The 26,646-nt window shown below is 43.7% G+C and overlaps 1 protein-coding gene across 10 annotated transcripts in view; it reads left to right on the top strand.

The window, feature by feature from the left end:
- SIPA1L1 (signal induced proliferation associated 1 like 1) overlaps positions 1–26,646 on the top strand; it is a 379,703-nt gene that overhangs the window by 305,130 nt on the left and 47,927 nt on the right. For all 10 annotated transcript variants that reach the window (XM_016211888.2, XM_087819417.1, XM_087819424.1 and 7 more), the window contains 3 exons: positions 6,293–6,866; positions 7,501–7,775; positions 15,139–15,402. In XM_016211888.2, coding sequence (XP_016067374.2) covers positions 6,293–6,866; positions 7,501–7,775; positions 15,139–15,402 — 1,113 coding nt within the window. The remainder of the gene's footprint in view (positions 1–6,292; positions 6,867–7,500; positions 7,776–15,138; positions 15,403–26,646) is intronic.

The following is a 26,646-nucleotide window of genomic DNA, read 5'->3' as shown; positions in this document are numbered from 1 at the left end:
TTCCAGAGCTTTGCAGATTCCAAGCCTGTGTGAGAACCCAAGACCAGGGGGGCCTGTGATTCCCTAGGCTTGAGGTGGAAATGCAGACAGAGGAGACCTAGATCTGAAGCCTTGTCTCAAGAATTTGGCCTCTGAAGGCTGCATTAGTTGGGTGTAGAGTAAAAGATTAAATGTAGGGAGGGCATTGATAATAATTGGGATGGATAACTATTTGTGTTTAGAAAATACCCTGAGTCATTGAAACTTTTCCTTGTACCGGGTTCATGCCTGTACTGTGGAAAGCTCAAGAGATGTTTTCTCAAAGGAACTTCTTTCTCTGACTGTGTAGAGAAGTGTGGGGTCAATATAGGCTGAAATCATAAGGAACATTTAATGAGAAGTTGGGATTTAGTGTGTGTTTCAAAGCACAGATGGGTGGAATTCATTGGGGAAAAGAAATAGTGCTAAGGAGTGGCCAGTGGTATATCCTAAAGTGTAGTCACAGGAAGAAAGGTGGAAAGGGCAGTAAGAAGACTACTGTAGGAAAGCTTACTAGCCCGTGGAGGCCCTTAGAATGCTCGGCCATCAAGTAACACTGTACACTATAAATAGAGTCAGGAAAATTTAGCCAGTGTAACCATTACAAGGTAATCTCAAAAAGACAAATTTGGAGTTTATGGTTGTTCATTTATTTTTCACCAGTTCTTGACAGTCCTTGTCATATTTGTGCTGGGCACCATTCTAGGGCCTGGGATGCAACAAGGGAACCAAGAGAAACATCCTTATAGTAGATGATGTGGAAATCAGGCCTGATATGGAAACGAGGCCCTGATATGGCTGTCCTCTCTCCCTGGAAAGGTTACGTAGGAAAAACTAATTCAAACTAATTCCAGAAGCCAGCTAACCTTGAGTAGTAGACAGAGCCAAGAGCTGAGAAATTAATCACTAAGTCTGTGTACTAAGCTTGTTCCATACCTGATAAGGGAGCCTCTGGTCTCTAGTGTTTTATTTGTACTGTTACGATGAGATTAGTCGTGGGGTCCCAGTTGATGGAGAAGATTGGAAACGCCAAGTCAGAAGGGTAAAGGAGCTGCTTAGTGGCCGAGATATACTGAAAAACTTCAGTAAGTGGTTACTGATAAGGGAGATGCAGGAAAGGTATGCACATCAAAAATACACGTTCAGTAAGCAGCGCAGTCTGGGGTCGCTCGGTTTGCTAATAACCAAGTATACTTCACGCGCCCCTGAGGGCCTCACTTTGCAAAAGCAGTGCAAAAATTTTTCTTCACCGTGAACAGCTAATGAATTAATGGATCTAGGCATTAATCATGAAAGGCTGCTGCAGATATCACCAAAAGGGACAAACATTGTGTCACGTAATGGGGGAGCACAACCCCATGAATAAATTAGTCCTGTCCCCACCCTGCCCCCCAGAATTGAACCTGAATCTGATCAGACCTCTGGAGAAGCCAATTTATAGGAGATACAAAATACACAGCAAGTTTGCATTCAGCAAAATTCAGACTCAGGACCACTTTGTGTGACAAACAGCCTAATTTCTTTAATAAATAAATTGCAAGAAAAAAGAGAGAAGTGGAGGGGAATAAACAGAATTTTAAAAAATCAAGATAAAATTAATTAATTGCAACGTGTGGGTCTTCTTTGGACCAAATTGAGACAGAAAAGCTATTAATAAACCTTAGAGCCCGGCGTGGCTCAACGGTTGAGCATAGACCTAGGATCCAGGAGATTATGGTTCGATTCCCAGTCCGGGCACACACCCGGGTTGCGGGCTTGATCCCTAGCAGGGGGCATGCAGGAGGCAGCCGATCTATGCCTCTCTCTCATTGATGTTTCTATCTCTCTCTCCCTCTCTCCTTCTCTCTAAAATCACTAAGGATACATTAAAAAAAGAAAATAAATCTTAGAATATCTTAAACAATTGGAGCATAGACTCTATTTGATGAAATTAAAGAAATACTCATTTCAGAACTAGTATAGTAATAAGTGTTCATAATAATGACCCTGAGCCTTTGAAATAAATGTTAAATTATGGTCAGTAACTATATTTAGGAAGGTAGAAATATTGTTACTCCTCTCAGAAAGATTTCCATATCCACTGGTTAAAATGTAATACATGTTGAAAGGAGTTAGTATGATGTGGCCCAAAAAGCACTTGGAATCAGACCAGCTTGTTTAACCTCTCAGATCTTAAATTTCCCTTCCTGTGCTGTGGAAGGTTGCTTGACATCTACTAAAATCCCATAAGTAAAGCATCTCGTGTGGGTAGGGAGTGTGGTGCATTCACATTAAATACCCATACCCTTCTTCTCTCAAGTAAAAGTAAACAGACTTGCAAGCTCCAACTGGAGGGGAAAATCGGAGTGGGTCAGGTGGTGGGAATGTCATTCAGAAAGTCTGTTCCAAGCCGTGACTAATTAGCATTCCTGTTGTCCAGTGTAACTGGACTTTCTAAGACAAAGATCTCAGTATGTCACTCTTCCTGCGCACCCAAACCGTTTAGGGAAAAGTTCTGCCTGCCCAGCAAAGCCTGCAGCATGGGGTCCGTCAGGTCTGGCCTCCTACCTCCACTGGCACCTCCACCAATCCTCTCCTCACCCCCCATCTCATTCTCGGGACGTGGAGCTACTTACAGCCCCCAGAACATACTGTCCTCTGCCCCTCCTCTTTACACGGCTGCTCTCTGGGCAGCAGTGCCTCTCCTCACTCCCAGCCTTGCCCCTCCTTCATCTGAATTCCTGCTTTGCTTTTCTTACCTCCCAGGACTAGCTACAGTGCCTTTCCTAAGTGTTTCCAGCAGCACCTCCACCTCCCAGGGGAGCATGCAAACCGCGGGATGTAGCCCCCAGCAGACTTGGGGCTCCTGGAGGGCCGAGCCTGTTCCATCTCATCCTTGATCCTCAGATCCTTAGCACGTTGCCGAGTGTGTAGTTGGTGCTCAGTGAGCTGGTGAATGAATGCTCTGAGAAGTCGAAAGCCCCCGGTGAGGGAATGACAGCACGTGTTTGTCCTGCCACCGGTCTTTTCTGTCCTTTGCCCAGCTCCGCTTTCTTAGAAAGCTCACCAAGCTGGAAATCTGACCGAGGCTCCAAGAAGGGGAAACTTCCCTCTCTTTTGATGCCAGATCCCCTTCCTTTTAAATTTTGGGCTAGGGATTGTTTATTGCTGTTCCCATGGTGTTTCAAAAGTCCAGGTGTCTCATTCTTCTATTTTCCATTGAGACTTCTGTTTAAGGTGTCTGTAACATTCCCACGTCTCAACTTGAAATTGGCTCTGGGTGTCAAGAACTGCTACTTTACCCACGGTCAGCAAACGTTAGAAGGTCCAGACCCACTATAAACAGCCCAAAGGTGATCTCTTTGGCCATGTGACTCCTATGGATGGTCCCTTTTGCAAGTACCGCAAGACTGGGAGGTTAAAAAATGTTCTTTCAGGGGAAATACGTGTGGTCTTGTAGAGCAGGCTCTCTGTTGTCTGGAAGTTTGCATTGCAATCCTGGCTCTCTCGAACAAGTTCTAGGCAGTCATTTTACTTCTCTGAGGCTGTTCCCTGGAGAAGTGAAGAATTCGTACCACTGTTCTAACGCGGGTTGAAGCGTATGTCAGATGACCCAAGTAAGACACAGAACACTTTCCTGGTCCCTCGGTCGTACTCCAGGATTTTGGAGAAAGAATATATTTTGTGTTAAAAGGAACCTATTCTTCAGTAGAAAGCAAAATCAAGATGAATTTTAAGATGGAACTCAAGATTTTACTGGCAGAGTTAGAGGAACTTTGAATTCTTTACGTCTCCTTTCCTTTCAGTGCTCACTTTCCTTAACTGTTTCATCATCTGAGCTCTGTCTGTCTGTACTCTAGATAACCCTCTTGAGTAGAACACCCTAGACCTCCACAGCTATGAGTAAATAAGGCATGGCTATAATTTTAAACAATGTATCACTTCTAAGGAGATGCTATATTGCATACAAGGCAAGCATGAGAGTGCCAAGCAGAAGCCCTTTGGAATCTGCTATGTAAAATAGCAAGAACCATTTATAATTAATACATTTTAAGTATCTATATATAGCATACAAATTCTGGAAAGGCTTCTTATAGAGGTGAAAATATTCTTTCCACTTAGCTTTACGCAGCAGCCCTGTCACCAAGAATTCAAAATTTGTGGCATGTAACTTAATGAGCTTTTAACCTTGTATAAAACCTTGAAAGTTAGATTTACCCCAAACAGAACCCTTATTTGGAAAACAGCATGCTAGGGTATCATCATCATCATCATCATCTTCAGTAAGGATTCTATTTCTAATGATGCAAAGCTGATTTTAGTGTCTGTATCATTTACCTCCTTACCATGGTGAATCAGTTATAATTATAGGTTAAGGATTCAGTTCTTTCTCTCATAGTTTGTTTTAGAGGCTCCTAATTATTGGTGGGTTTTCAGTATATGCTTGTCTCAAATTCTATCTGTTAATAAATAGATCTGTAGAAAGCCAGTGAGTGTAAGGGGCAAGTGGATGGATGGTGCTCAGATTCACAACCCCTGCTAAACATTTTCCTCTCCTTATTTAAAATAAAATCACAGCTGCTGCCTGAGAAAAAAATAACGATTTGAAGTGAAATTAGCAAGAAAAGAAATTGCCAATTTAAAAATGAAAGATGTTAAATATTTCTGGATCTTCACAGGATTCCTCTTAGAAAAGCCAGCAAATCTGGATTTTAGCATCTTTTGCTTGACTTAAAAAAAAATAACATGATCAAATTTAAATTATACAGCTGTCAGTATTCAAGCCAGAGAATTCACAGTAGACAAGAAGAATTGCCTAATACTGGTGTAATTAGGCTATAATGCATATGGAGGTTTCTGAGAATTCTCTTCAGATGGAAAATGGAGTGTTGCTTGCTACCTTTCTTTGTCATGAAGTGAACTAGGTAGTCTTTAAAAAAAAAAAAAATTCTGAAAAGCAACAAATAGGCCATTCCATGGCATTTCTGACAAAATATATAATTTGTGTCCTGAGGTGGTTGTTTTTAATTTATTTATCCTATTTTCACAAGAAGTAATCTTTTTTTGAAAAGCAAAGCCAAATATATAAATATATATAAAGAAAAAATAATGCAGCAGAGCTTTTCAGTTTAATTTGAAAGATGCATGCTCTCTAATTATGTTCTTTCCATTCTGGGAGTTTGGAAGAAACAGATTTTGTATTGCTTTTCTAATATTTTGCAATTGCATAATTGACTTACTTTTAAATAATTAGGTAATTTGAAAAGAAGGCTGTTGGATCTGTTAGCATCATCATTTCCAGCCCTCTCAAACTTTGCTGAGGTCCTGGACGAGCTCTTGGAACATGATATAAAACACGCAGCCCCTTTGCTTTGATTTAACTTCTGTTGTTCTTGTTGTTTTAGGAAATTTGTTTTTCCTTTTGAGATTAAAAATAATGGGTTATTACAGAGGCTCACATGGTCCTTTTCTTAGGCCCAATTTTAGCCTAAGATACAGAAGCGACGAATAGGCTTTCTTAAACCAATCTTGCTAAAAGGATTGGGGAACCGGAAAATGTTCTCACAAACAAATTTTCAAACACCAAAAGTAGAGATTGTGGAGCAAAGAATAGCTCAGATTAAAAATAAGATTTTAAAGCACTGTTGCTATTACTCTAAAAATCAAAGTCGCTTTGATACCTTACTCAAATGCCAGTTTTCATTTTTAAACTGTTTTGATTTGGTTGCATAATGCCTAACACATAGGCCAACAAGTAATGTCCCTTTAGTTAAAAAGAATTTTTAATCCATCTCTGTTATGTCATGCATCTTTTGGTATTTTCTTGATAAGCTATCCGCATACAAGCATCATATCTAAACTGGAGGCTACACTAACATTCTTATAGAATCTACGCTTGTTCTGAAAGGTTATGTGATTATAATAGCCCCCCTTGGAAACAGTCAGTAGGTATTTAAAATGTTGTCTTTTATGAAGAATATGTCAGGAAAATTTTTTTTCATGGTGTTACGGTTGGTTTACCATCTGTTAATAAAAAGAATATTTTTACTTTAAGTTTTGGGGGAGGTGTTTTTTTTGCCTGGAAAAACTTGTCCTATAAATCCTAAATGTGGTTGAATGAAAAGCTATGCTTATGTTAAGCAGAAATGTGCATTATTTCTTATGGGACGATGACAGTTTATTTTCCTTTTGAGGGACATCTTTGTCTTAGAGAAAGTGTATTTTATTCTCATGCTTTGAGACTGAGAAGTGTTGACCCATCTCTTTCTCTTTGATCTTTGCTTTTTCCTCTTAGTGTGGCTGTCACCAGGTCCAGAGATGTGCCTTCCTTTGGACCTCCCATCCCCAAAGGGGTCACTTTCCCTAAGTCAAATGTGTTCAGGGACTTCCTTCTGGCCAAAGTGATAAATGCAGAAAACGCTGCTCACAAATCAGAAAAGTTCCGGGCCATGGCAACTCGGACGCGCCAGGAGTACCTGAAAGATCTGGCAGAAAAGAATGTCACCAACACCCCTATTGACCCCTCTGGGAAGTTCCCATTCATCTCTCTGGCCTCCAAGAAGAAAGAGAAGTCTAAGCCGTATCCTGGAGCCGAGCTCAGCAGCATGGGGGCCATTGTGTGGGCCGTCCGTGCCAAGGACTACACCAAGGCCCTGGAGATAGACTGCCTTCTGGGGGTCTCCAATGAGTTCATCGTTCTCATCGAGCAGGAAACAAAGAGCGTGGTCTTCAACTGTTCCTGCAGAGATGTGATAGGGTGGACTTCAACTGACACCAACCTCAAAATCTTCTATGAGCGAGGAGAGTGTGTTTCGGTAGAGAGTTTCATCAACAATGAGGATATCAAGGAGATTGTCAGAAGGTTGCAGGTGAGTCTTTTCCTCCCACTCACCCACATGCCGTTTCCCTTTTACAAACCTCTCAATACAGACCAGAGCCAAGTCACTGAAGCTCGTGTTCTTTAATGAGCTCCTCTGAAAACTCCCCGTGGCCTTGTGAAGCAGCACCGAGTTGACCTTACACTTGCTTTTCCTCATTTTTTCAGAAAGAACAGTAGTAGAATAATCGGGGGGGGGGCATACTTACTGTGTGTGTGTTGGAAAGCCATTTGCATGTGACCTGAGCCCACTGCCTTGGTGACTGATGATGTAGCTCAGCCAATCTGCGTTGTTGAAAAGAATTATTTGGTTGGGTGTCTGCTGCCTTTGAATTTTTTAAGGACAAAGTAAATAGCAGAATATGGTGTCTCTTGGCCGCCAGCTCCCTGTGGGTCTCTGTAGAGGTTTCCTTGGAACTTTGATGAAGCTGTTGAGTTCTTTGGATGCATAAAGCATGTTCCTTTTGGCCTAATGAATGGAGACTGGTGAAGGGGAAATAACCGGACTGCTCTTCAGCTGGTAACTGGGTATTCAGAAATGACCCTGCTCCCAGTGTTTTGCCAGTTCACGTCCACCACTTAATACCATGCTTCGTTAAACCATGCTCTCTTGTTTCCTTGTCTAGTTTGTTTCTAAAGGTTGCGAATCGGTGGAGATGACTCTGCGAAGGAATGGGCTCGGACAGCTTGGCTTCCATGTCAACTACGAAGGCATTGTGGCCGATGTAGAGCCCTATGGCTATGCCTGGCAGGCAGGGCTGAGGCAGGGCAGCCGGCTGGTGGAGATCTGCAAGGTGGCAGTGGCCACTCTGAGCCACGAGCAGATGATCGATCTCCTGAGAACGTCTGTCACAGTGAAGGTTGTCATCATCCCACCCCATGATGACTGCACCCCACGCAGGTAGGTCTGAGTTGGCAGCCTGAGAGTCCAGGGCTGGGTCTGTGTGCCATGTGAATGGTCTCCTGCTTGGTGGAGAGCGCTGGATTACATGCGATGCTGGAAGTTCTATCCATGGAAAGTCTGATTCAGGACACGGCTCCCTCGGCATGTGGCAGCAGCAGCTGGAAAGAATGACTAACTTGGACTGTTCCCAGGATTTACATCTCGATTTATAAAGTTGCTGTTCCAGATAGAAAAGTCTGGTAATAGCCATCTCAGACATCTTGCACCAGTAGCTGAGAATCAGTGCGCACTCACCATTAGAAGACGCTCAGCATCACAGACTGTCAGACTTTTTTCATTTATGTTCCGTGACACTCATTCTTCTGAACCTCCCATTTGTATCCAATTTTCATCCAAAACTCAAAGCGCTGTTCTGATCCCAGCTATCTCAGCCTGGAGGGCTGAACATGACTGATCAAGCTTTTTCTTAACTGTATCCGTGTGTCAGGAATTGGCTTCAGATGAGCTGATCCTCCTCTTGGTTCTTTGGCGGTTGGTTCCAGCCTTTTCTCAGAGGGAAGCCCAGGAGCTCGCTGCCCCTCCCAGCTCCTGCCAAGCCAGCAGTGCAGCTGAAAATTCAATTTCTCTGTCTCTGGGGAGGTTTCTTGATGGAACAAATTTAATCAATTGTTACTTTTCTCCTTTGGGCACACAAATGCTATTTTTGCTAGGGTTTTTTCTTTTTTCTTTTTTTTTTAATTTGTTAATTTGCTTTGAACCCATTATTTTCTAAGAGTTTCTCTTAGTATTTATCAGTTAATTCCTAGGCCTCCTAAAGCCAAGACAGTGCTTTCTCCTATTTTTTTCCCCAAAAGGTGACCCATCAGCACCTGAGCTCTCACAGATTTGTGAGCATCAGGTGGTAGAACTTATGAACAGTTATGATGTGTCGTCACTGGTGCCCTTTAAAAAGTAGGCAGCAATGACAACCTAAATGTACTTTAGCTCTTCAAACATTGCAGGCCCAACTGTGATAGTGTTTCTCAATACTGCTTACCTCCTGGATGGCCCGGAGACTGTGTGCCTGTGAGAATACGGTGAACTCCCTTTGTCTCACAGCTTTAAAAAATGGTCCTCCTGGATGATTGGATTTCTCTGGAAACCAAAATATATATCCAGAACTTTTTATTTCAGCTACTTTGGAGAGTGGGGGAAATATTCTGAAATTGCCTTACCACATACCCTGCCTCCGGGTGAGCCAGGTCTTTCCTGCCTCCTTCAAGCACACCTGCATTAAGGGTCCGCATTCTGTTGAACTGGAATTCAAGATGGCTCTCGGGGTGCATCAGAAAGGCAGTTAGGGTCCTGAAGACTCCAGCTGCTCTGTGCTCCTCCTCTTGTCTGTCTGCTGCCCTTTGGTCCCTCCTACAGATTGCCTGCTCTGTTGCCTGTAGACAGACAACTGTAGACTGGAGGAGATAACTTAGCTTCGTAACTTGTCGACTTTAATTACAAAGCACTGTTGTAGCTGCTGGTCTGAGGACCAATCTCAAAAGGAAGCCTGTAGATCTCAGGACGCCACCTTGTTTGCTCAGAGATCTTTCCCCAGTTTCTAGTCCCCAGTTTGTGTTGGGGGCAGGAGAGGGAAGTGAGGGTGGGGGGTGGGGGTGGGAGCGGGGGTGTGAGGAAAAGAAGATGGAGCGGACACTGAAGGATGGGTCCAGGGACCTGGCTGTGGATAGATGGTTCCATGACAGGAGGCGGTTCATGCACTGTGAGATACCAGACTAGATACGTCTTCTGTGGTGTGTGGGTAAAAACAACTAACATTTGCTGAGTAATGTGCCAGGTCCTGGAAAAAGCACTTTTATATGGATTAATGCCTTTAGTGCTTGTAACAACCCTATGAGATAATGCTGTTAGTACCCTTTCTCTTTAAAGGAAACCAAGACTCAGAAAGGTCAGTAACTTCCTAACATCATCTGGCAAATTTAGGTCTAACTTGAGAATCAAAACTCAACTGCTACTTGTCTGCTTGGGGTACAAACCCTTTCCTCACATACCAGCATAAGCAGGGATTTGTTGAACTGGCTTTCTGTTGGGGGAAAAGAACCTTAATTTTGGAACATTCACTGATTCCTGGGGTATAAATACTCCCCTTATGGCCAATTTCCAGCTACCAGCTTGGCTCTGCTGAACATAGGGTTGGGACACAGACTCAAGTTCACACTTGCAAACCTAGACAGGCAGCTCCCGCCCTCCCGGAATGATCCGTATTTGCCCTTCTCCCAACGCTGCTTCTAAGTCCCTAGGTGCCATCCTCTCCTGGCCAGCAGAGCTGGTAGTGACATGACCGAGGGCGTCAGGATGTGGATGGGAGGCTGGGGTGGAGGATCAGTGTCATGCACAGCCCCACGGGCCTCGGGCCTCAGAGACTCACTCTGCTTCTTCGCTGCACTTTCCACCCGAAATGCCTGTCAGGCCTCCTGAGCAGGTGTGACCTGGTCCGTTGGTGCCTTTGCAGGACTGGAAACCCTGCTCCTCCCCCCTCCCCGTCCCTCCTTTAGGCCGACTTCAAAGGAGCAGTTGAAGCATTAACACCTTGCTGCAATTTTCAGCAAAATATGCCCATTCTCTTCTGTCATTTTTTCCCTTCTCCTCCGCACTTCACACCCCCACTGCTGTTTCCTAGCAGCTGATTACACTCTCCTTGGACTAGTCACTCTCTTCTTCTGGCAGTTGTTACTGCAGCTCCAGCTTGAGACAACAGGCCTCCTCGAGGCTCGCTACCCCCCACCCCCACCCTGTCCTCTGGGTCACCAGGTACCCAGGGTGGTGATTGTAACTTAATTACAAGCACACGAGTATATTCACACAGGAGAGTCATTATTTAAGGAGAAAGAGGGACAGGGCAAGCAAAGCAAAATTTCTGAGCCCCCCCTGTGTGCAGGGATGTTTAAAGAAATCTTCATGGCAGCCTATTTCCATTAAAACAATGAGGAGAGTGAGCCTGGAAAGGTTCAGTAGCTGCCTAGAGAGCCAGCCCTCCAACTGCTGCAGGAGCAGGCATGGTCCTTCCCTGCAGACTTCACTAGAAGGCCTGCTCCCGGAGTGAGCTGTCAGGCTGCCGGAGGGCCCCACACCCCATCCTTCACAGACTTGAGTTCGCGGCCAGAGTCACTCTATTGGTGTCTGTCTCCTCTGAATCTTCAGCAGCCATTCTCTTGGCAGATGAAAACTGCCCAGATAACAAATTAAATTGCCATGTTCTGATGGTGTTGGGAGTGGTGAGCCTTTATGCTATGGGGAGCCAGCACCTACAGTTTTTAAAGGAAGCAATCAAGGGCCATTCAAGAGAAAGAGAGAAACAAGTTACATAAAAGGGACCAAATTGCCTTGTAAGTAAAAATGGGTCAAAAAGATTTTTATTTCAAAAAATAACTATTTCAAAATGCAGAAGCTAGAAGGGCAGCTGTTAGAGATCATCTGGTTCAAATCTCTCATTTTTCAGATGAGGTTGAGTGTTTTTCCTAAGTCAGAGTCGCATGGCTTATCAGGGACCTAGCCATTCTCCAACACCTAATTTTTCTGATTCAAGAGTCCAGTGTTACGATGTTTTGTTCAATATACTGTTCAGCTGTTTTTCTATCTGTATTTCTAGTGTCTTAAGGCAAAAGGAAAGAGTAATGGGTAATAAATTAAAGGAAACAAAAAAACTGGAAAAGAGGGAGATAGAGTGTTGTTTGTGTTAACTTAGGGTTTCATTGTGTCACCATGTGTCACTTCTAGCACTGAATTTGTAATTTCTCTCGACCATATAGCCTTTAAAAATTGCTGAGTTTCCCATTTTGTCATAGGCTCTGCCCTGAGTGAAATGTGATAGACACTGTAAGGTGAGGAAATGTGGGGACTTGGAGTGGAAGTATACTTCTGTTAGTGACTAAACTAAGACTAACCAGAAGTAGATCAATTCTGTGAGTTCAAATTCTGGTTCTGCCACTTTCTGGCTTTGTGGCCGTCTGCAAATTCTTCTCTCCGGGCCTCTGTTTTCTCATCTGATGAAAGGGGGGATGAGGTACACACTTCAGAGAATTGTAGTGGGGCTTGATTAGTTCCTGGTCCATTGGGCGCTCTTGAGTGTTGGTGTTTATTGTTCAACACTAACTTTCACTTGGGGTAATGTAATAAGAATCTTTTCAGGAACTTGCATGCCTATCGTTACCTTTGTTCTCTCATGTACTGCTCACTCCTAGATTCTGTGTGTCGTTCTTGTATTTTACAGAGGTCAGTGAGCAATCAGAAGCGAATGGGTACTCCACCCTGCCTTGGGAGGCAGTAGGAATGGCAGAGTGGCTGGGTGGAGCTGCGTGTAAGCTTTGTCTCCACTCTATGAATGAATCCTCGCTCTCCACCTAGGCTTTGTCAGACTACATTCTGTAATTATAGAACATGCAGAAGGTTTCTACTTGTCTCTTAAGAGTGATGGAAATGAAGCATGCACTATAGAGAAGACAAAAATCTTTGGCTAATGGGTTCTTTTAACCAGTTTTAATATTAAATGTTATGCAGCTTCCAAGACTATTTCAAAAAGTGTTTGAACTATAAGGAAGTTTAGCAACTATCAATCCCAAAACTTTCATCTTACAAAGAAACTAAGACCCAAAAAATAAAAGCAACTTGTCTATTTTATATTACGTCATTATTGTTTCTGTATCATTATGTATTATCCCACCCTGAAGCAGTGTGAACTTGAAGCAGCCAGTGAAGGTCCATGTAGAACAGGGATGGGGAATGTCTGGCCCATGGACCATATAAGTCCTGCGAAATCATTTGGTCTGGTCCTGCCAAGGCAACCACAGGTGGGACTCAAAATTCAATAAATCTAGGAGCTTTTTTCATAGCAACAATAATTTTGTATTGTGCGCAAATGATGTTATAAATACCTAAATGGCCCTTGGCAGAAAAAGTTTCCCCACCCCTGAATTGTAGAGTATCACAAAATTAAAACTCAGTCAGGCATCTCTCTGTGCATGGAGGGATTAGGAGGAGGGGGAATGATGGGAAAACATGGCTTAGGGGAACATTTTTTAAAAATTAGTGTCCAAAATGCATGATGATAAAGTTCTGTACATGTGTTTCCTACCAGCCAACAGAAATGGACAGAGGTGATAGATCCATGGAGTTTACAAGTTAAAACAGACCATTGCTGAGGCGAAGCTAAGCTGGCCTTGACTGTGAGGTGGAGAAAAGCTTTCCCATGGGTTACTGTAAATTTTATTGATGTTCTTTTGGCAAGCTACAGCATTCTTAGATTATATTTATAGATCCAAAGCACTAGATACTGTATAAGGTGCCACATTTAGTCAGAAATGGAAGACTTCGAACCGTACTATAGTAATACCTCTATGAAAGCCAAAAAACGTTACCATGGTATATTTTTGTCAGAAATTGCAGAATCAAAGCTAGAATTTATATCAAAGCCTGAGAGGATATTTCCTCATCAGAGAAAATAGTTTATTGCATAAGTCATTAACTGTTAAAAGTAATTTCAGATGTTCTAAAGCAGTGTTTTACAAACTGCAAATCATAAAATCAATTTCAGAGGTTGCACCCAATGTCATTTTTAATGAAATGGAGTAACGCAGACTGGAGCAGAATGGCTGCTGTCAGAGGATGTGTGTGTATTTGTGGTTGTGCTGTACCATAGTGTAAAATGTATTTCTTATTGGATTGTGGTCCAAAAGGTTTGAAAGCCATTGTCATTACAGCATAAAGGGGTATGGTGGAGCCTTGGGCAGAAGGTCAGGTTATGGTTGAGAGTCAAGGGCAGTGGTAAGGAAACTCTAAGGAGAGGTGCCCATTGGAGATTTGGGCTAAGATGATGGCAAGGACACCAGGAAACACACATGCTCCAGAAGCAGCACTTTCAGGAGCCATGGCTATCACAGAGATGGGAGGTAATGCACTGGGGGGCACGTGAGAGACACAGACAAAGTCATGAAAGGGAGACACCTTCCACTGTGCTTATTCTCACACCACACCAGCATGAGCCCTTCCCTAAATCAAGACCAGGCCTCCATCTGGATGGATGCCCTTCGAACCTGCTCTGTCCAGTGCAGGAGCCACAGAGCTCTTGTAACGTGGTTAGTCCCCAGTGAGACGTGCTATGAGTGTAAGAGACACCACACTGAGAAAAATGTAAAATACCTCAATAGTTTTTAATATGGACTCAATGATTATGTGTTGACATGATAGCATTTTGGATATATTGGGTTAAAAAAATTTTTGTTTTACCTATTTTCTTCTTTTAATATGGTACTAGACATTTTTTGGTTGCACATGTGGCTCATATTTGTGGCTCACATTTTACTTCTCTGGGACAGCGTTTGTTTGGACTCTCCTTAGGTTAGCTCTAAAGTGCCTCTCAGGCTATTTCATATTTACCCCTAACCTTTCCTTTCCAGATCTTTCCACTTGCTTCTCAGTCTTTGAAATTCCTTTAAGAAAGAAAGTTATTTTTTTCACTTAGTGATGAAATTTGTACAGTTTGAGTTAATGCTTTAGTGGGATAAGGCTGTTTTCAGTGATTTGTCTCTCAACCAAGTTAATGATTGATCCTTCCTTGGTTGTTTTGGGTGAAGGGAATGGAAAATGGGCTCCACATTTCCTAAGGTTTGGGGATTGGGATGGTGGCACAAAAAGAGGCTAAAGCTACAGAAGATAGTTGTGCCTGCCATTAATTTCACTACCTGGGGACAGCCCTGCTATGGGAGGTTTCTAACTTTGAGGGGGAAAGAAAGCCTGATTTCAAATTATGCTTTGTTCCCTGGTAATTTGACAATTGCAGAATTTCTGTAATTGGCTTTTTTTCCCCCTCCTCTGAGCTAAATTCAGCTCTCAGTTTGGATTTAAAGATTTCTCCCCACTTAATTTTTTGACTATCAGGATCCCAACAAATTCAAAACCATACACCCCTGTAAATCCCGATCATAATACACATTAATGGGTACATGAACCTTGTTTCCTCTGAGGCCCCGTCTTAGGGGTCTGCTCCCCTGCCTCTTCCCCTGCCCTGGTGGCCCTCCCTCCTTGGGTCTCAGTACTGACTCTGCTCCTCACCCCCACTAGGGTGGCCTTGGGTCTCTGCTTTTCAAGGACTCCATATCTCAGAGTCAGCAGTTAGAATTGGGCAAAGGAAGTGTAAGACCTCCTAGGGTTCTGGTTTTTGAAAGGAAATTGATCATAGGGCTCAGTGATTAAAAGATGGTTTGAAACAAGGACTATGTGTTTGATCCATTTTAACTGTTCATGAGAATCAGTGTGGCTGCACTGAGGGAAAACAATATTAACTTTTCTTCTCTCTGTGCCATCCCCCCAATAGGAGTTGCTCTGAAACCTACCGCATGCCGGTGATGGAGTACAAAATGAACGAAGGCGTCTCCTACGAGTTCAAGTTCCCCTTCAGAAACAACAACAAATGGCAGAGGAACGCCAGCAAGGGGCCTCACGCCCCTCCAGCCCAGGTGCAGAGCCCCGTGACCGCGAGGCTGAACCCCGGGAAGGGAGACGGGAAGATGCCCGCTCCCGAGAGAGCCGCCAACATCCCACGCAGCATCTCTAGCGACGGGCGCCCGCTGGAGCGGCGGTGAGTGCGCCCTCTCAGGCTTGCTCGGGGTCTCCGCCCCGGCTGAGAAGCACCAGGCTCATAAGCACTAGTTTTTAAGGCTTCCCATATTTGACTAGAAATCAAGACTCGAAACAAATGCATGCACAAGCAGCTTTCGGAAGCACGGTAGCATTCCAAAGCCACAGGGGCAAATGAGGATCTATTCCCACGTAGCACTTGGCTCCGTGCAATGATATCTGTGCTCCGCTCTTTCATTTCCTCGTGAGATCAGCAGAAATTCAGTCTTGCACACTTAGTAGCCATATGGATTAGAACTCGGCAGACACTTTGAGGTGATGTTGACCACATTACCATCTTGGACAGTCGTCTTTCGGGGATAAGTGACACAGTAGCAACAGAATGCATGTTTTTGGTTGATTATCTGTCACTGTGTTAATAATTGTGAAAACAGAAACAGCCAGTACAGCACAAACATATATTCCACTGCTCTGAAAGTTGGGGGAAAAACAAAACAAAACAGTGGATGTGTTAAAACACTCAGTCCTGAGTAAAATAAGCAAAAAGAAGAGGAATTGAGGGATCCCATAAAGTGAGAAACCAACGGGCTGTTTTGTTTGTTTGTTTTTTGTTTTGTTTTTTAAATATATCTTTATTGATTTCAGAGAGAGGAAAGGAGAGGGAGAGAGAGAGGAACATCAATGATGAGAAAGTCATTGATCGAGCCCGCAACCCGGGCATGTGCCCTAACCTGGAATTGAACCCCGATCGCCTGGATCCTAGGTCGATGCTCAACTGCTGAGCCACGCCCGGCCGGGCGAAACCAAGGTTTTTTTGTTGTTAAATAAGTCACTAGATTCCCTGACAAACGATAACCGGTTGACACTTCCTTAACAAGGATGCCCTGGTGCTTTTCTCTGGAGTTCACTGTAAAATGCAGCACTTTGAAATAGAATCTGGGCCAAACATTAAACCAGATTACATACTTTTCAAATGTATATAGAAATTGGCTGTAAAATTTTAAATTGCACTATATGTTTATTACTCCACTTACCTATGCTCCTGACAGGGACAATTTCATTCAGTAACCTGCTAATCATCTGCTAGAAGGAGCTAACTTCTTCCTGCCCCCACTCCCCTTTCTTCACCACGCCTGAGTGTCTTGATCTCATCTCAGCTGGGAGAGGCCTCTGTTCCAGGAGCCGTGTTGGGTAGAAGGAAGGTTCCTGTGGGAGCCGAAACATGACCCTGGCTCATCTGAGCAGCAGGACCCAGGTCCTACAAGAACAGAGTGGCAAGGAAAATGGGTCCTAGAGATTCTTAAATCGTCATTGGTTCAAACTGGGAACAGAAAGCTGGAGGTTTTAAAAATCTCACTGGTGTCTTTTATCTTAGTCTAAGTTTTGAGCTTTTGCATAAAACATTGCCCCTTAGCTATTTCAGAAATACTAGAATACCATGTGTAAATAATTTAGTAAAAAACAGACAAAAAAATGAGTTGTCTTTCCAAAATTCTTCATTTAATCCTGGAGGTTTATTTACAGAGCCTTGCTATTTACTGTATCTCAAAAGATTCCTCTCCCAGAGTGGCCGCATTCCCATCTGGACTCCTCACTTTCATGATTTTTGAGGAGGAAAAACGTCCAAAGAGATCCCTGAATAAATTCTTTGTTCTTCGCATTCCAAAGTTGGCTCTCTCTGAGGTGTGTGTTAACTGGAGTTCATGACTTGCCCTCATTTTGAAAGATGAGCCTAGGAAACCATTGTCTAGGGAAGTACGCTATTTTTTTTTGTCTCCAGAACAATCTTCGTGCTTTTACAACTGAAATTATTTTTGTGTGTTATTTTCTTTACACAATATCCCATGTAATACAATAGCAGAATATGTTTCAATTCCATGTTGTTTAATTTCTTCAACAGAAACTAAAGAGTGTTGCTGAACATACTGACCTCCAGAAGTGGAAATATTTTTTGTAGCCAGTGATCATCCTGTGATAGAGCAGCTTTTAGTGCTAGATGATACATCGCTGCCGTTGTTTTCCACAGGGAGCTCTCTGACTTCTAGAGGTTATTTCTGCATGCACTTGGGTCTGCCTTTCAACTTGACTGCACCCAGAGGAAAAGCAATCTGAGGAGTGCTCACCATGAAAGACCGTGACTCTCTAAGCTACATAGATCAAGTGGCAAAAGAGAGGCCCCAGTGGTGTTCAGGCAGATTTAGCCTCCACTCAGTTCCCTCTCAGGCTTCGTGGTTTCAGGTATTCTTTAGGACGCTGGACTCGGATTGCAAGTCCTGTGGTGGAGGCGTGTGGGTGACTTGGAAAATCCAAGTCTTCAGTATATTCGGGTTACTCGGCTCATCTTCATTTTGAAGTATGTGAAAATTCAGCTGGATGTTCTTCTTTGTGAAAATTTAAGAGTTTAATTTCCTATCCCATCATTCCTAATTTTTAGTAATGCAGTTTTTCTTTTTTAAGTTTCAACTTCGAGTCATAAATAGAAAGAAATAGTTGAGGAACTCTTTTGCTACTATTTCAGGAATATTCGGGTATAGAATGAACTCGTGGCATTCATCAGGAATACTCCCCGAGTCCTTCGTGAATCTACAGATCCATAAAGTTTACCTGGGACTAATTTCCTCCATAAAATATACTATAATATAGATGACAGTTTTAAGCATTCCTTTCATAGCCTTCCTGAGAACAGAACACCTTGCAGAGAGAAGGGAGTTCAGGACCCTGGCTGTGTGCTCATCCGCTTGACTCTCCTTCATACCAGCCCCACCTTGGGCACCATTTATATTTGTACCTGGGCAGTCTCGGAAGTGTGATGCGGGCCTTTCAGGTGAACCACAAATAGAACAAATGACAAGGTCTGCCACAAACAGGATCTTGCCATACAATAACTGCATGAACCTAATACTGGGAGCAAAGTATTGCCTTTGCATAGTTTATTACACAAATTTTTCTCTCCCAGGTTAGGCAAGTTGTGTCTAACTGTGGAGAAATCAGCCGCGTGAGCCTCAGTTAGCAGCAACCTCCCATCTACCCTCCCCCGCTACACAAACAAACCTGCCTACTTCATTCACCACCACTGGGTCCAGTATGGCTCCTTTTACGTGGAAACTTTCATCTACTGCTTGTAGAACCATAGTTTTTCTTGACTTGGATGCAAGATCCTAGACTTAAAGGTCATTAGGTGCAGTTTTTTACAATAATATTTGTGGAACAGGCTATCCCTTTCCTTTAATACCAAGGTCAGAAATTTTATTACGTTCTAAAGCTTGTTGGTGTTTGGAGTTTCTCACAAGAATTATTTCGCTGAATTGTGTTGTCTCTGTACATCGTTAAGAGAAATTGATGCAATAAGAACAGAATACGTGTTTGCCATCTAAATAGAATAACGCCTAATTCTGTGTGGTTTAAATATATGAGCTTTCTGCTCTCCAGGTGGCCTTTTGCGTACCGAATTTTATAGTATTTGTGGGGCCAGTACTTATTAACAGAATTAAAATTTGTTCAACAAAAATAAGCAATCTTTTGGCCTCAAATTTATCCAGAGTGTAAGGGTAGGATTGAAATATAAATAGCTGACTGTAGCACATTGAACTGTGCTGTGTTTATACATAATATGCAGGATAAAACCCTGAACTGTGCTAATGTGCTCAGAAAAGCTTAGCTATTTCAGGGGATTTGCATAAACGACAGGCCTCTTAGCATAGAAAACAATGTTTCTGTTTTTAGATGAAGTATTACCGGTCTTTATATAAATATTTTTTGTTGTATCTTGTTGGATTGTTGGTGCTTTTGAGTTTTATCTGCCTGCCATACTGTTCCCCTTTCCCTGCTGCATTTAGCTCTGAGTAGCTGGATGGAGAGGGCCTCTCCATTTACACAGAGTTAGAGGCGGCTGCATTGGCAGCCCTACCCCTACCCCTTTCTCAGCAGACGCTAGCAGCAGACAGGGCCAGAGAGTATGCCTGATGAATATTTTTGAAACAGACGTAGAGTTCTCCTCTCAGAGAGCATAGTAGTCTTGTGCGCATCCAGTCTTTACTTTTTTTAAGAAAATGCTTTCTAAATTTATTTCATACAGGTTCTGTGCTAATTTTCACTGTGTCAGTTTGAGACAGAGCAAGCATCTGTTTAATCCTTCCCCTTCTTTTATTTAAAATATTAGCTGTGGTTAGAAGTTTCAGGGCTTTTACTTTCCAGATACCGTCTACCTGGCTCATAGTCGTTTGACTTGAGTGAAGGATCCTTACATCATGGAACGTGGTCTCCCTGGGGTTGCCCAGGCCACAGCCCTCTGATGTCCATATTGTAAAGCTGAGGGACCTGCCTTCCAGCGCCTTTGGCTTGTCTTCCAGAACTTTGCTCTTTCTTTGTCATTTCTTTACACTTGTCTCATCATCCCCCAAATTTTGTATCCCTTATGATTTCTTTCTCACTTTTCTTTTAATCCCACTCTGTACAGTATCTCGGAATAGTTCATTTCAGTGACCTCAGCCATCATCTGTACATGGGCAGTTCCTTAATAGTATATATTTTGCCTTGATCTCTTTCTTATGTTTTATATTCATATGCCTGACTGCCTACTGAACCCCTGCCCTTGAATGTCACAGAGTCTCCTGCAAGTCCAGGTTTCTCTCCTGCAAGTCCAGGTTTCTCTCCTGCCCCTCCATCACCTCTTCATTCGCGCGTGTCACCCACCTTGCTGGAGGACTTTGCTATCTGCCTGAGTATCCAGAGCAGTCCTGGGATTCATAATCACCTTCCCCTCCACCCGCACCTCCATCTCCACACCATTTAGTAATCAAGCCCTTAGCATCCGTTGAGTTCCTCATTTTTAAGCCGCCTCCATTGTGTTAGGGGCTCTCATTTCACAGGGGATTCTTCTGGCCAGAACAGCTCTCCATCCCTCCATGCTCATGTACGTGGGACAGTCTAGTAGAGGTGGAAGCCCTCCTCCATGCCTTTCATTACCATCCCCCCTGTGAGTTCCCCGCCTGGCTCCAGGCATGTCAGTGACCCTGTTGCCATGTTTTCTCTCCTTCGTGCCCTTAAACCTGCTGCTCTGCTCGCTCTGCCCGCTCTGCCCTCCAAGCCACTTCCTCCCACCTCTGCCTTAATTGCCCCTCCTGGGAAGGTTCCCATCACTGAAAGTCGGCTTTCTTTGCAGAATTCATTCTTCATTATAATCTTCTTCGTCCATGTTTCCAACCTCAGGCTGTTTGTCTTATTTATTCATGGTCGTATCCCAAGAACCAACGGCAGATTCTGGCGTTTTAACAGGCTCTTGATGATTTTTTTAAAACTTTATTTAGTAATTAAATCAGTATGCAAAAGAAATGGGAACATAAGTAAATCAATTCAGGAGAAAATAAATCAGTTTAGGTTTTTTTTTCTATTGTGGTAAAATACGCATCGCATAGAATTTATCATTTTGACCACCTTTAAGTGTACAGCTCGTGCGTACACTACCGTCATCCATCTCTAGAGCTTTTTCATCTTCCTGACTGAAACTGTATCCATTGGCCCCTGGACACCACCCATCTACTTTCTGTCTGAGTTTGGCTACTCTAGGTACCTGACCCTCACATAAGTAGCATCATATAATATTTGTCCTTTTGTGACTGGTTTATTTCACTTTAGCGTAATGTCTTTCAAGGTTCATTCATGTTGCAGCATGTGTCAGAATTCCCTGCCTGTCTTAGCTCAGACTACTGTAACAAAATACCATCGCCCACAGTGGGGAAGCGGCTTAAACGACAGACATTTATTTCTCACAGTTCTGGAGGCAGGAAGTCCAAGATCAAGGTATCCTCGGATGCAGTTCTTGATGAGGACACTCCTCCGGGGTTGCAGGCAGCTGCCTTCTTGCTGTGTCCTCACGTGGCAGAGAGAGGAAACTCTGATTTCTTCTTCTTATAAGGGGACTGTTCCCATCATTGAGGCTCCACCCTGATGGCCTCAGCTAAGCCTAATCACCTCCCAGAGGTCCCCACCTCCTAATGCCCAATGGGGTTAGGGCTTTAACATGTGAATTTGGTGTGTGGGGGCGGGCGGGTGCATTCAGTATATAACTTTTCCTTTTTAAGGCTGAATAACACTCTAATATTTCGTTGTACATGTGTAACACATTTTGGTTATCCATTCATCTATCAGTGGACATTTGGGAGAATCAGTTTATTATAAAAGTTATTTGATAGGTAAAAGTGAAGCACTGTAGTCAGGTAAAGCTATAGAAATAAAGCTAGATTTAGGTAGAAATCTTTGTTTTTTGGCTAAGTTTACAATTCTCCTATTTTAAAAGTATATTGTGGGTTAAGCGTCAAAAAAAATGACTCAAAGTGAAATGTGAGTTGTTCTTGACTGAATTTCCTATAAAAGGTTTTAACCTGATTGAAATTGAATTATTGGGGGGTGTTTGTCTTTTGCCTTCCAAGATCAGGTAGAGAAGCAGAGGCCGTACCTGACTTAAACTCACTGGGCTCTTAAGGCTCCGTTCCCCCAACTCTTCAGAGGAGCTGGCTACTCTGCATCCACGTTGGAATTAGAGTTCAGATGATTTGCAAGTTCACATCTTTAGATTATGGTACAGAGATGTTTTCTATTCAAGATTCTGGAGATGGGCACAGTGGCTTGAGCTGGGCACACCTCCCAGTTCCCTTTCCTTTTCAAGCTCCGAGTGGCCCAGGTAATGAGACCAGAGCGTGTCAACATGTGCTTATCGTTCCTCAGGCCTCGGAAGTAGTTGCTGTGCGCTCAGCCCGGGGACATGTTCCCACGGGGCTTCCTCCCTGCAGAGCCACCAGTGTTTTAGGTGATCCCCCCAGAAAGTCCTGCAGTCCAGGCGCCTTGATCTGCATTCTGGTCCCACCCCTTGGCGGTGATGCAACAGTGGGAAGTTCCTTATCCCCTCTGCATTTCAGAGAATCAGATGGGGCTCTAGCCCCACCTCCCAGAGTCCCTGTGAAGATTCAGGTAATGTAGTTACTTTGTAGCCAAGCTGAGCTGCTCATGCAGACCCACACTAGTGGGGCTTCCAGAAGGGTAGTTGTTGTGTTGTGCTGTGTATCGTCATTTTGTCGATGCTTTTCCAAACACAGCTATGTGGAAGCCAAAGAGAGCTTGTTCATCTTGAGCACTGTGGGGATCAGGGTTACAGGTAGAGCCAGCAGCCGGGGCTGGTGAGTCCTTCTTCAGCCTAATCTAGGCTACACGTGTGGTGGGTCAACGTTTCCACAAGCAGGTTGTGTTGTCACCAGTGACAGTGGCGTGGTTAACTTTGGTGACACAGAAAGATGGATTCTGGAGGCCTGCTGTGCTGAAAACAGTTGTGGTGAACTGTGTAGATGCAGAAGTTGTAGGAAACACTGCAAAACCATCCGGGTGAAATAGATTGGACCTGAGAGGTAATCTTGTAAAAAACCGTTGTATGTGTTCTGAGAAGAGTAGCAAGGGGGCGTGTGGTCATATTTCTCTGCGTGTCAGTAAGAAACTGAGCTTCTGTAGACACCCAGCAATGGGTTTGTGCCCTGTACCCAGCTGAAGAGAGTGCTCTGCCCCAGGACCACCCAGGGGGGCGTTGGCCTAGTCACATCTTCCTCAGGCCCCCTCCCTCCCTCAACACGGGGTGCGCGGACACACACACACACACACACACACACACCACACACACACACACACACACACACACACACACACACACATCCCGAAGCCAGATCTGACGTGTGTCCTGCTGCAACTAACCCTCCTGCACATGGAGGAGGGAGGGAGAGTGTTGGGCCCCTTGCCTGATGAGTGCTCCTCAGCTACATGAGCACATTTATCGTTGGGAATTTAAATTACTTTCCAGGGGGAAAAAGTATGTTCTGCTTTACATTTGAAACAACTGACATTTTTCTTTAAGATTTGTTGATTGTACATGTTTTTAAACAAGTAGAAATTAGTAGTAATTAAGACAGATTAGCTACCTAGACCCACCCCACAGTCATCAGTGTGAAATTTTCTCATAAGCCTGTAGTCTCCCAGTCTGTTGCTCTTTGTTTCACTCTTGGTTTCCATTATATTTTTTAAATGACAAATGACGATGGCATCCTGAAGTGGCACAAAATAAAAGTAGTATGTAGAGATAAAGACATATCGCAGCCCTGAACTGAGGTCAACACTGTGTGCTTGTTAAGTAATTAATGGGCTAGTGTGCAAGTGGGATGTTATTGTAGAACGCAAATTTCTTGTACATTTTCCTAACTGGAGAAGAGCATCAGTACTGGTAGAATTCTTTGGGGAAGGAAGGTAGCCGGTGTGGTGTTTTTCTCCCCTCCTAGCTTAGGGCAGTTCAGGGGCGGGAGTGGGGATCTTGGAGGCCACGTGAGGAAGGCCACGTGGGCAGGCACTCCAAGTAGAGGCCATGGCATGCTGTATATTGGCTTCTGCTTCCCTTGTTTTTGTTCGTATAATGGGATAGAGAATGAATTTTTTTTTTCAGTCTTTAAAATCCTAGTATGTGGAAAAAATCCACTTAGCTTCTCACCAAAAGATTTAGTTGTTGACTTCTTTTTGTGAAATATTTGGGAATATTGGTGGAGGGTAGGGCTAACCAAAGAGGTTAGTATTTGTGGTGGGCTAATGACTCTTATCCATCTGTATATCTCTCAGATTTTAGACTTATTTCATCAGTCTCTTGTACTTAGGCAAAACAAACAGAAAAACACAGCATTGTTTGGGCATTCCCTTTTATGCCTGCTGAGCAAGGGTCTTTAGGGCCTGCTCTGACCACACCGCTGCTTTGCTGCACAGTCTTCGGTGCTCCCCTGCTGCCTCACATGTGAATTTTTTGCTTCCTCCGCCTAGTATATGAGAGCTCACCCTGCAAGACCCGGCCATCCTCCTGGTCATGGCCCCCACCAACTCCCACCCTTGTCTAGTGCTCCAGCCTCACATGACATTGTGGTGGCCTCACATTCCTGTGTCCTAATTCCTGACTGTTGTGAAAATCTTTAGGTTCCTCTAAGACACATCTCAGGTGCATTTCGTCATAAGGCTTTTTCCCCCAGGTTTTCCCAGCAGGATTTGACTTTTTAAAAAAATACATGTTTTTATTGATTTCAGAGAGAGGAAGGGAGAGGGAGGGAGGGAGAGAGAGAGATAGAAACCTCAATGATGAGAGTCATTGATCAGCTGCCTCCTACACGGCCCCCTACTGGGGAGCCATCCGCAATTGGAGCATGTGTCCTGACCCAGAATCGAACCATGACCTCCTGGATCATGGGTCAACACTCAACCACTGAGCAACACCGGCCAGACACAAGATTTCACCTCTGACCTGCCTGAGCCCCCTCTACACTCTGTACTACCCTCATGACAGCCTCATTTTACTCGTGTTTTTCGTAAAAACTATTGGTAGCTATTACTAGCCTTATTTTCTGGGCCAGGCTCCGTTCAAAGTTTTTTGTGCAAGTTTTCTCAGTTAATCCACCCAGCAGCCCAATAAGTTGGTTGCTATTTACCTCTTTTGTAGATAAGGAGCCCAGGGATTAAGAGATGAAATAATTTGTGCAAAGTCGTAGCTGGTTAGCGGCGGAGCTGAGATTACCTTCAAGGCCATCGGACTCCAGCGCCCCTCTTAGCCACTGTGCTGTCTGTATGGATTAAACCCACCACCACACGCCGAAAGCACTCAAGGCCTGCTTGCGGAATGAGTGCCTGCGCGGGGGCCAGCAGGGTTCAGGCCCCATGCCCAGGAGGGTCCGCCCTGGGTTTCATGCTCTTCCATCACTGCCGGGAAGTCTGTAACAGTGTTTGAACAGAGGACCCACATTTTTATCCTGTGCTGAGTCCCACAAATCATGTAGCAGTCCGTTTTTACTTTCTGTTCTTTACAGTTACCCTTAGATATCAAGTTGGTTGTTCTCAGGAGGCAGCCGTACCGCGTGCCGGGCTGTGCGCCGCCAGCAGCTGTGCCTGGCGATCCGTTTATCTCAGCCTGATGCATTGCTGCCTCCTCACTCTACGGGAGAGTTACTCCTCGTCGTAAACTGACCTAGTTGCAGGAGGCTTATCAGAGCAGGGTTTCCGTGATCCAGTCAGAAGAGCCGGTATGAATCGTGTGGTCAGCAAGTCAGGGTAGCTGTGGTTCTCAAAGGACACAGCAGGAAACGAGGAAAAGTCAGAGAGACGAGTTGCAACCTGAACACAACTTCTTCAGATCTACTCTGATTGTGGCACCCAAATGATATTACCTTGAATTGTTTCAGAGCAATTTGTTGTGTGTGGTTTTTCCCCCACAAAATTCTGGAAAAAATCCCTGATTGATATCCATTGCTGAAGACAGACTTGAACTTGGTCCTGTTCTCTGGATGAATAGTGTTTTAATTGCGAAGTTGTGGTAAAATGCTGTGCTTAATTATAGACTTGAGTGTCTAATTTGTCATTCATTGCCGCTATTTGAAACCCTCTCAGTTGTTTTTGCCACCACCCACTGTTTGCACTTGAATTGCAGAGGGTCTCATCTCCTTGGACACATGTAAGCAGTGCCATCACTTTGGAGTTAAAAGCAGGCACAATTAAAGCTCCACTGCATAACTACTCAGGAAACGCATTTCAGCATCACTTACACGGATACTGAGAATTCCTTGTCCACAAATTGACAAATGATCATCAGTCACAATCTGAGATCAGTTTAATGAGTCTGTTAATGTTAATACTGGATGTGCATCCTGTGAATTGTTCCATGGAAGACGGGAGCAGGGAGTATTATTAGAAATACAGGATTTTTTTTTAGCAGTTCTCTTCTCTCCTTTATCCTGGTGTGAGTGCTTCTGTAAAAGTGAGGAACTGATATTGATCTTGGACCATCTCTTCTTAAATGTCCATCTCTTTCAACTCTTTGCTTTCATTGCAACAAAATGCATTGCCTGTAAATAAATGACAAGCTGGGGTGTATCCTGCAGACTGGAAGTATTTTCTGTTGGGCTGATGAACATGGCTTTTTCAGTCACTGCGTTCTTTGGACAATCACAAAACCCTGGTATTTTATTTCTGCAGAGGGAATTAATAGAAAGCACTTAAGAGAACATTTAACATCAGTTACTTTAAAAACAGTTATTTCTTGGCTACATTGATAAAAACGTATGGGAAAAAATCTACTGAAATTAATGCTAAAAGGTTTAGAAATTTCCTTTCTGACAGTAACCAGAGCATTCTTTAAAAATAGTATTTCTTATATTTTACCAAAATAAAAGATCTCAGAGCAACTGAA

The sequence above is a fragment of the Miniopterus natalensis genome, chromosome 1 (genome assembly GCF_054644295.1).
Source record: "Miniopterus natalensis isolate mMinNat1 chromosome 1, mMinNat1.hap1, whole genome shotgun sequence".
Taxonomy (NCBI): Eukaryota; Metazoa; Chordata; class Mammalia; order Chiroptera; family Miniopteridae; genus Miniopterus; species Miniopterus natalensis.
Note: the sequence above shows the minus strand (reverse complement) of the source record. Positions and strands in the feature narration are given on the sequence as shown.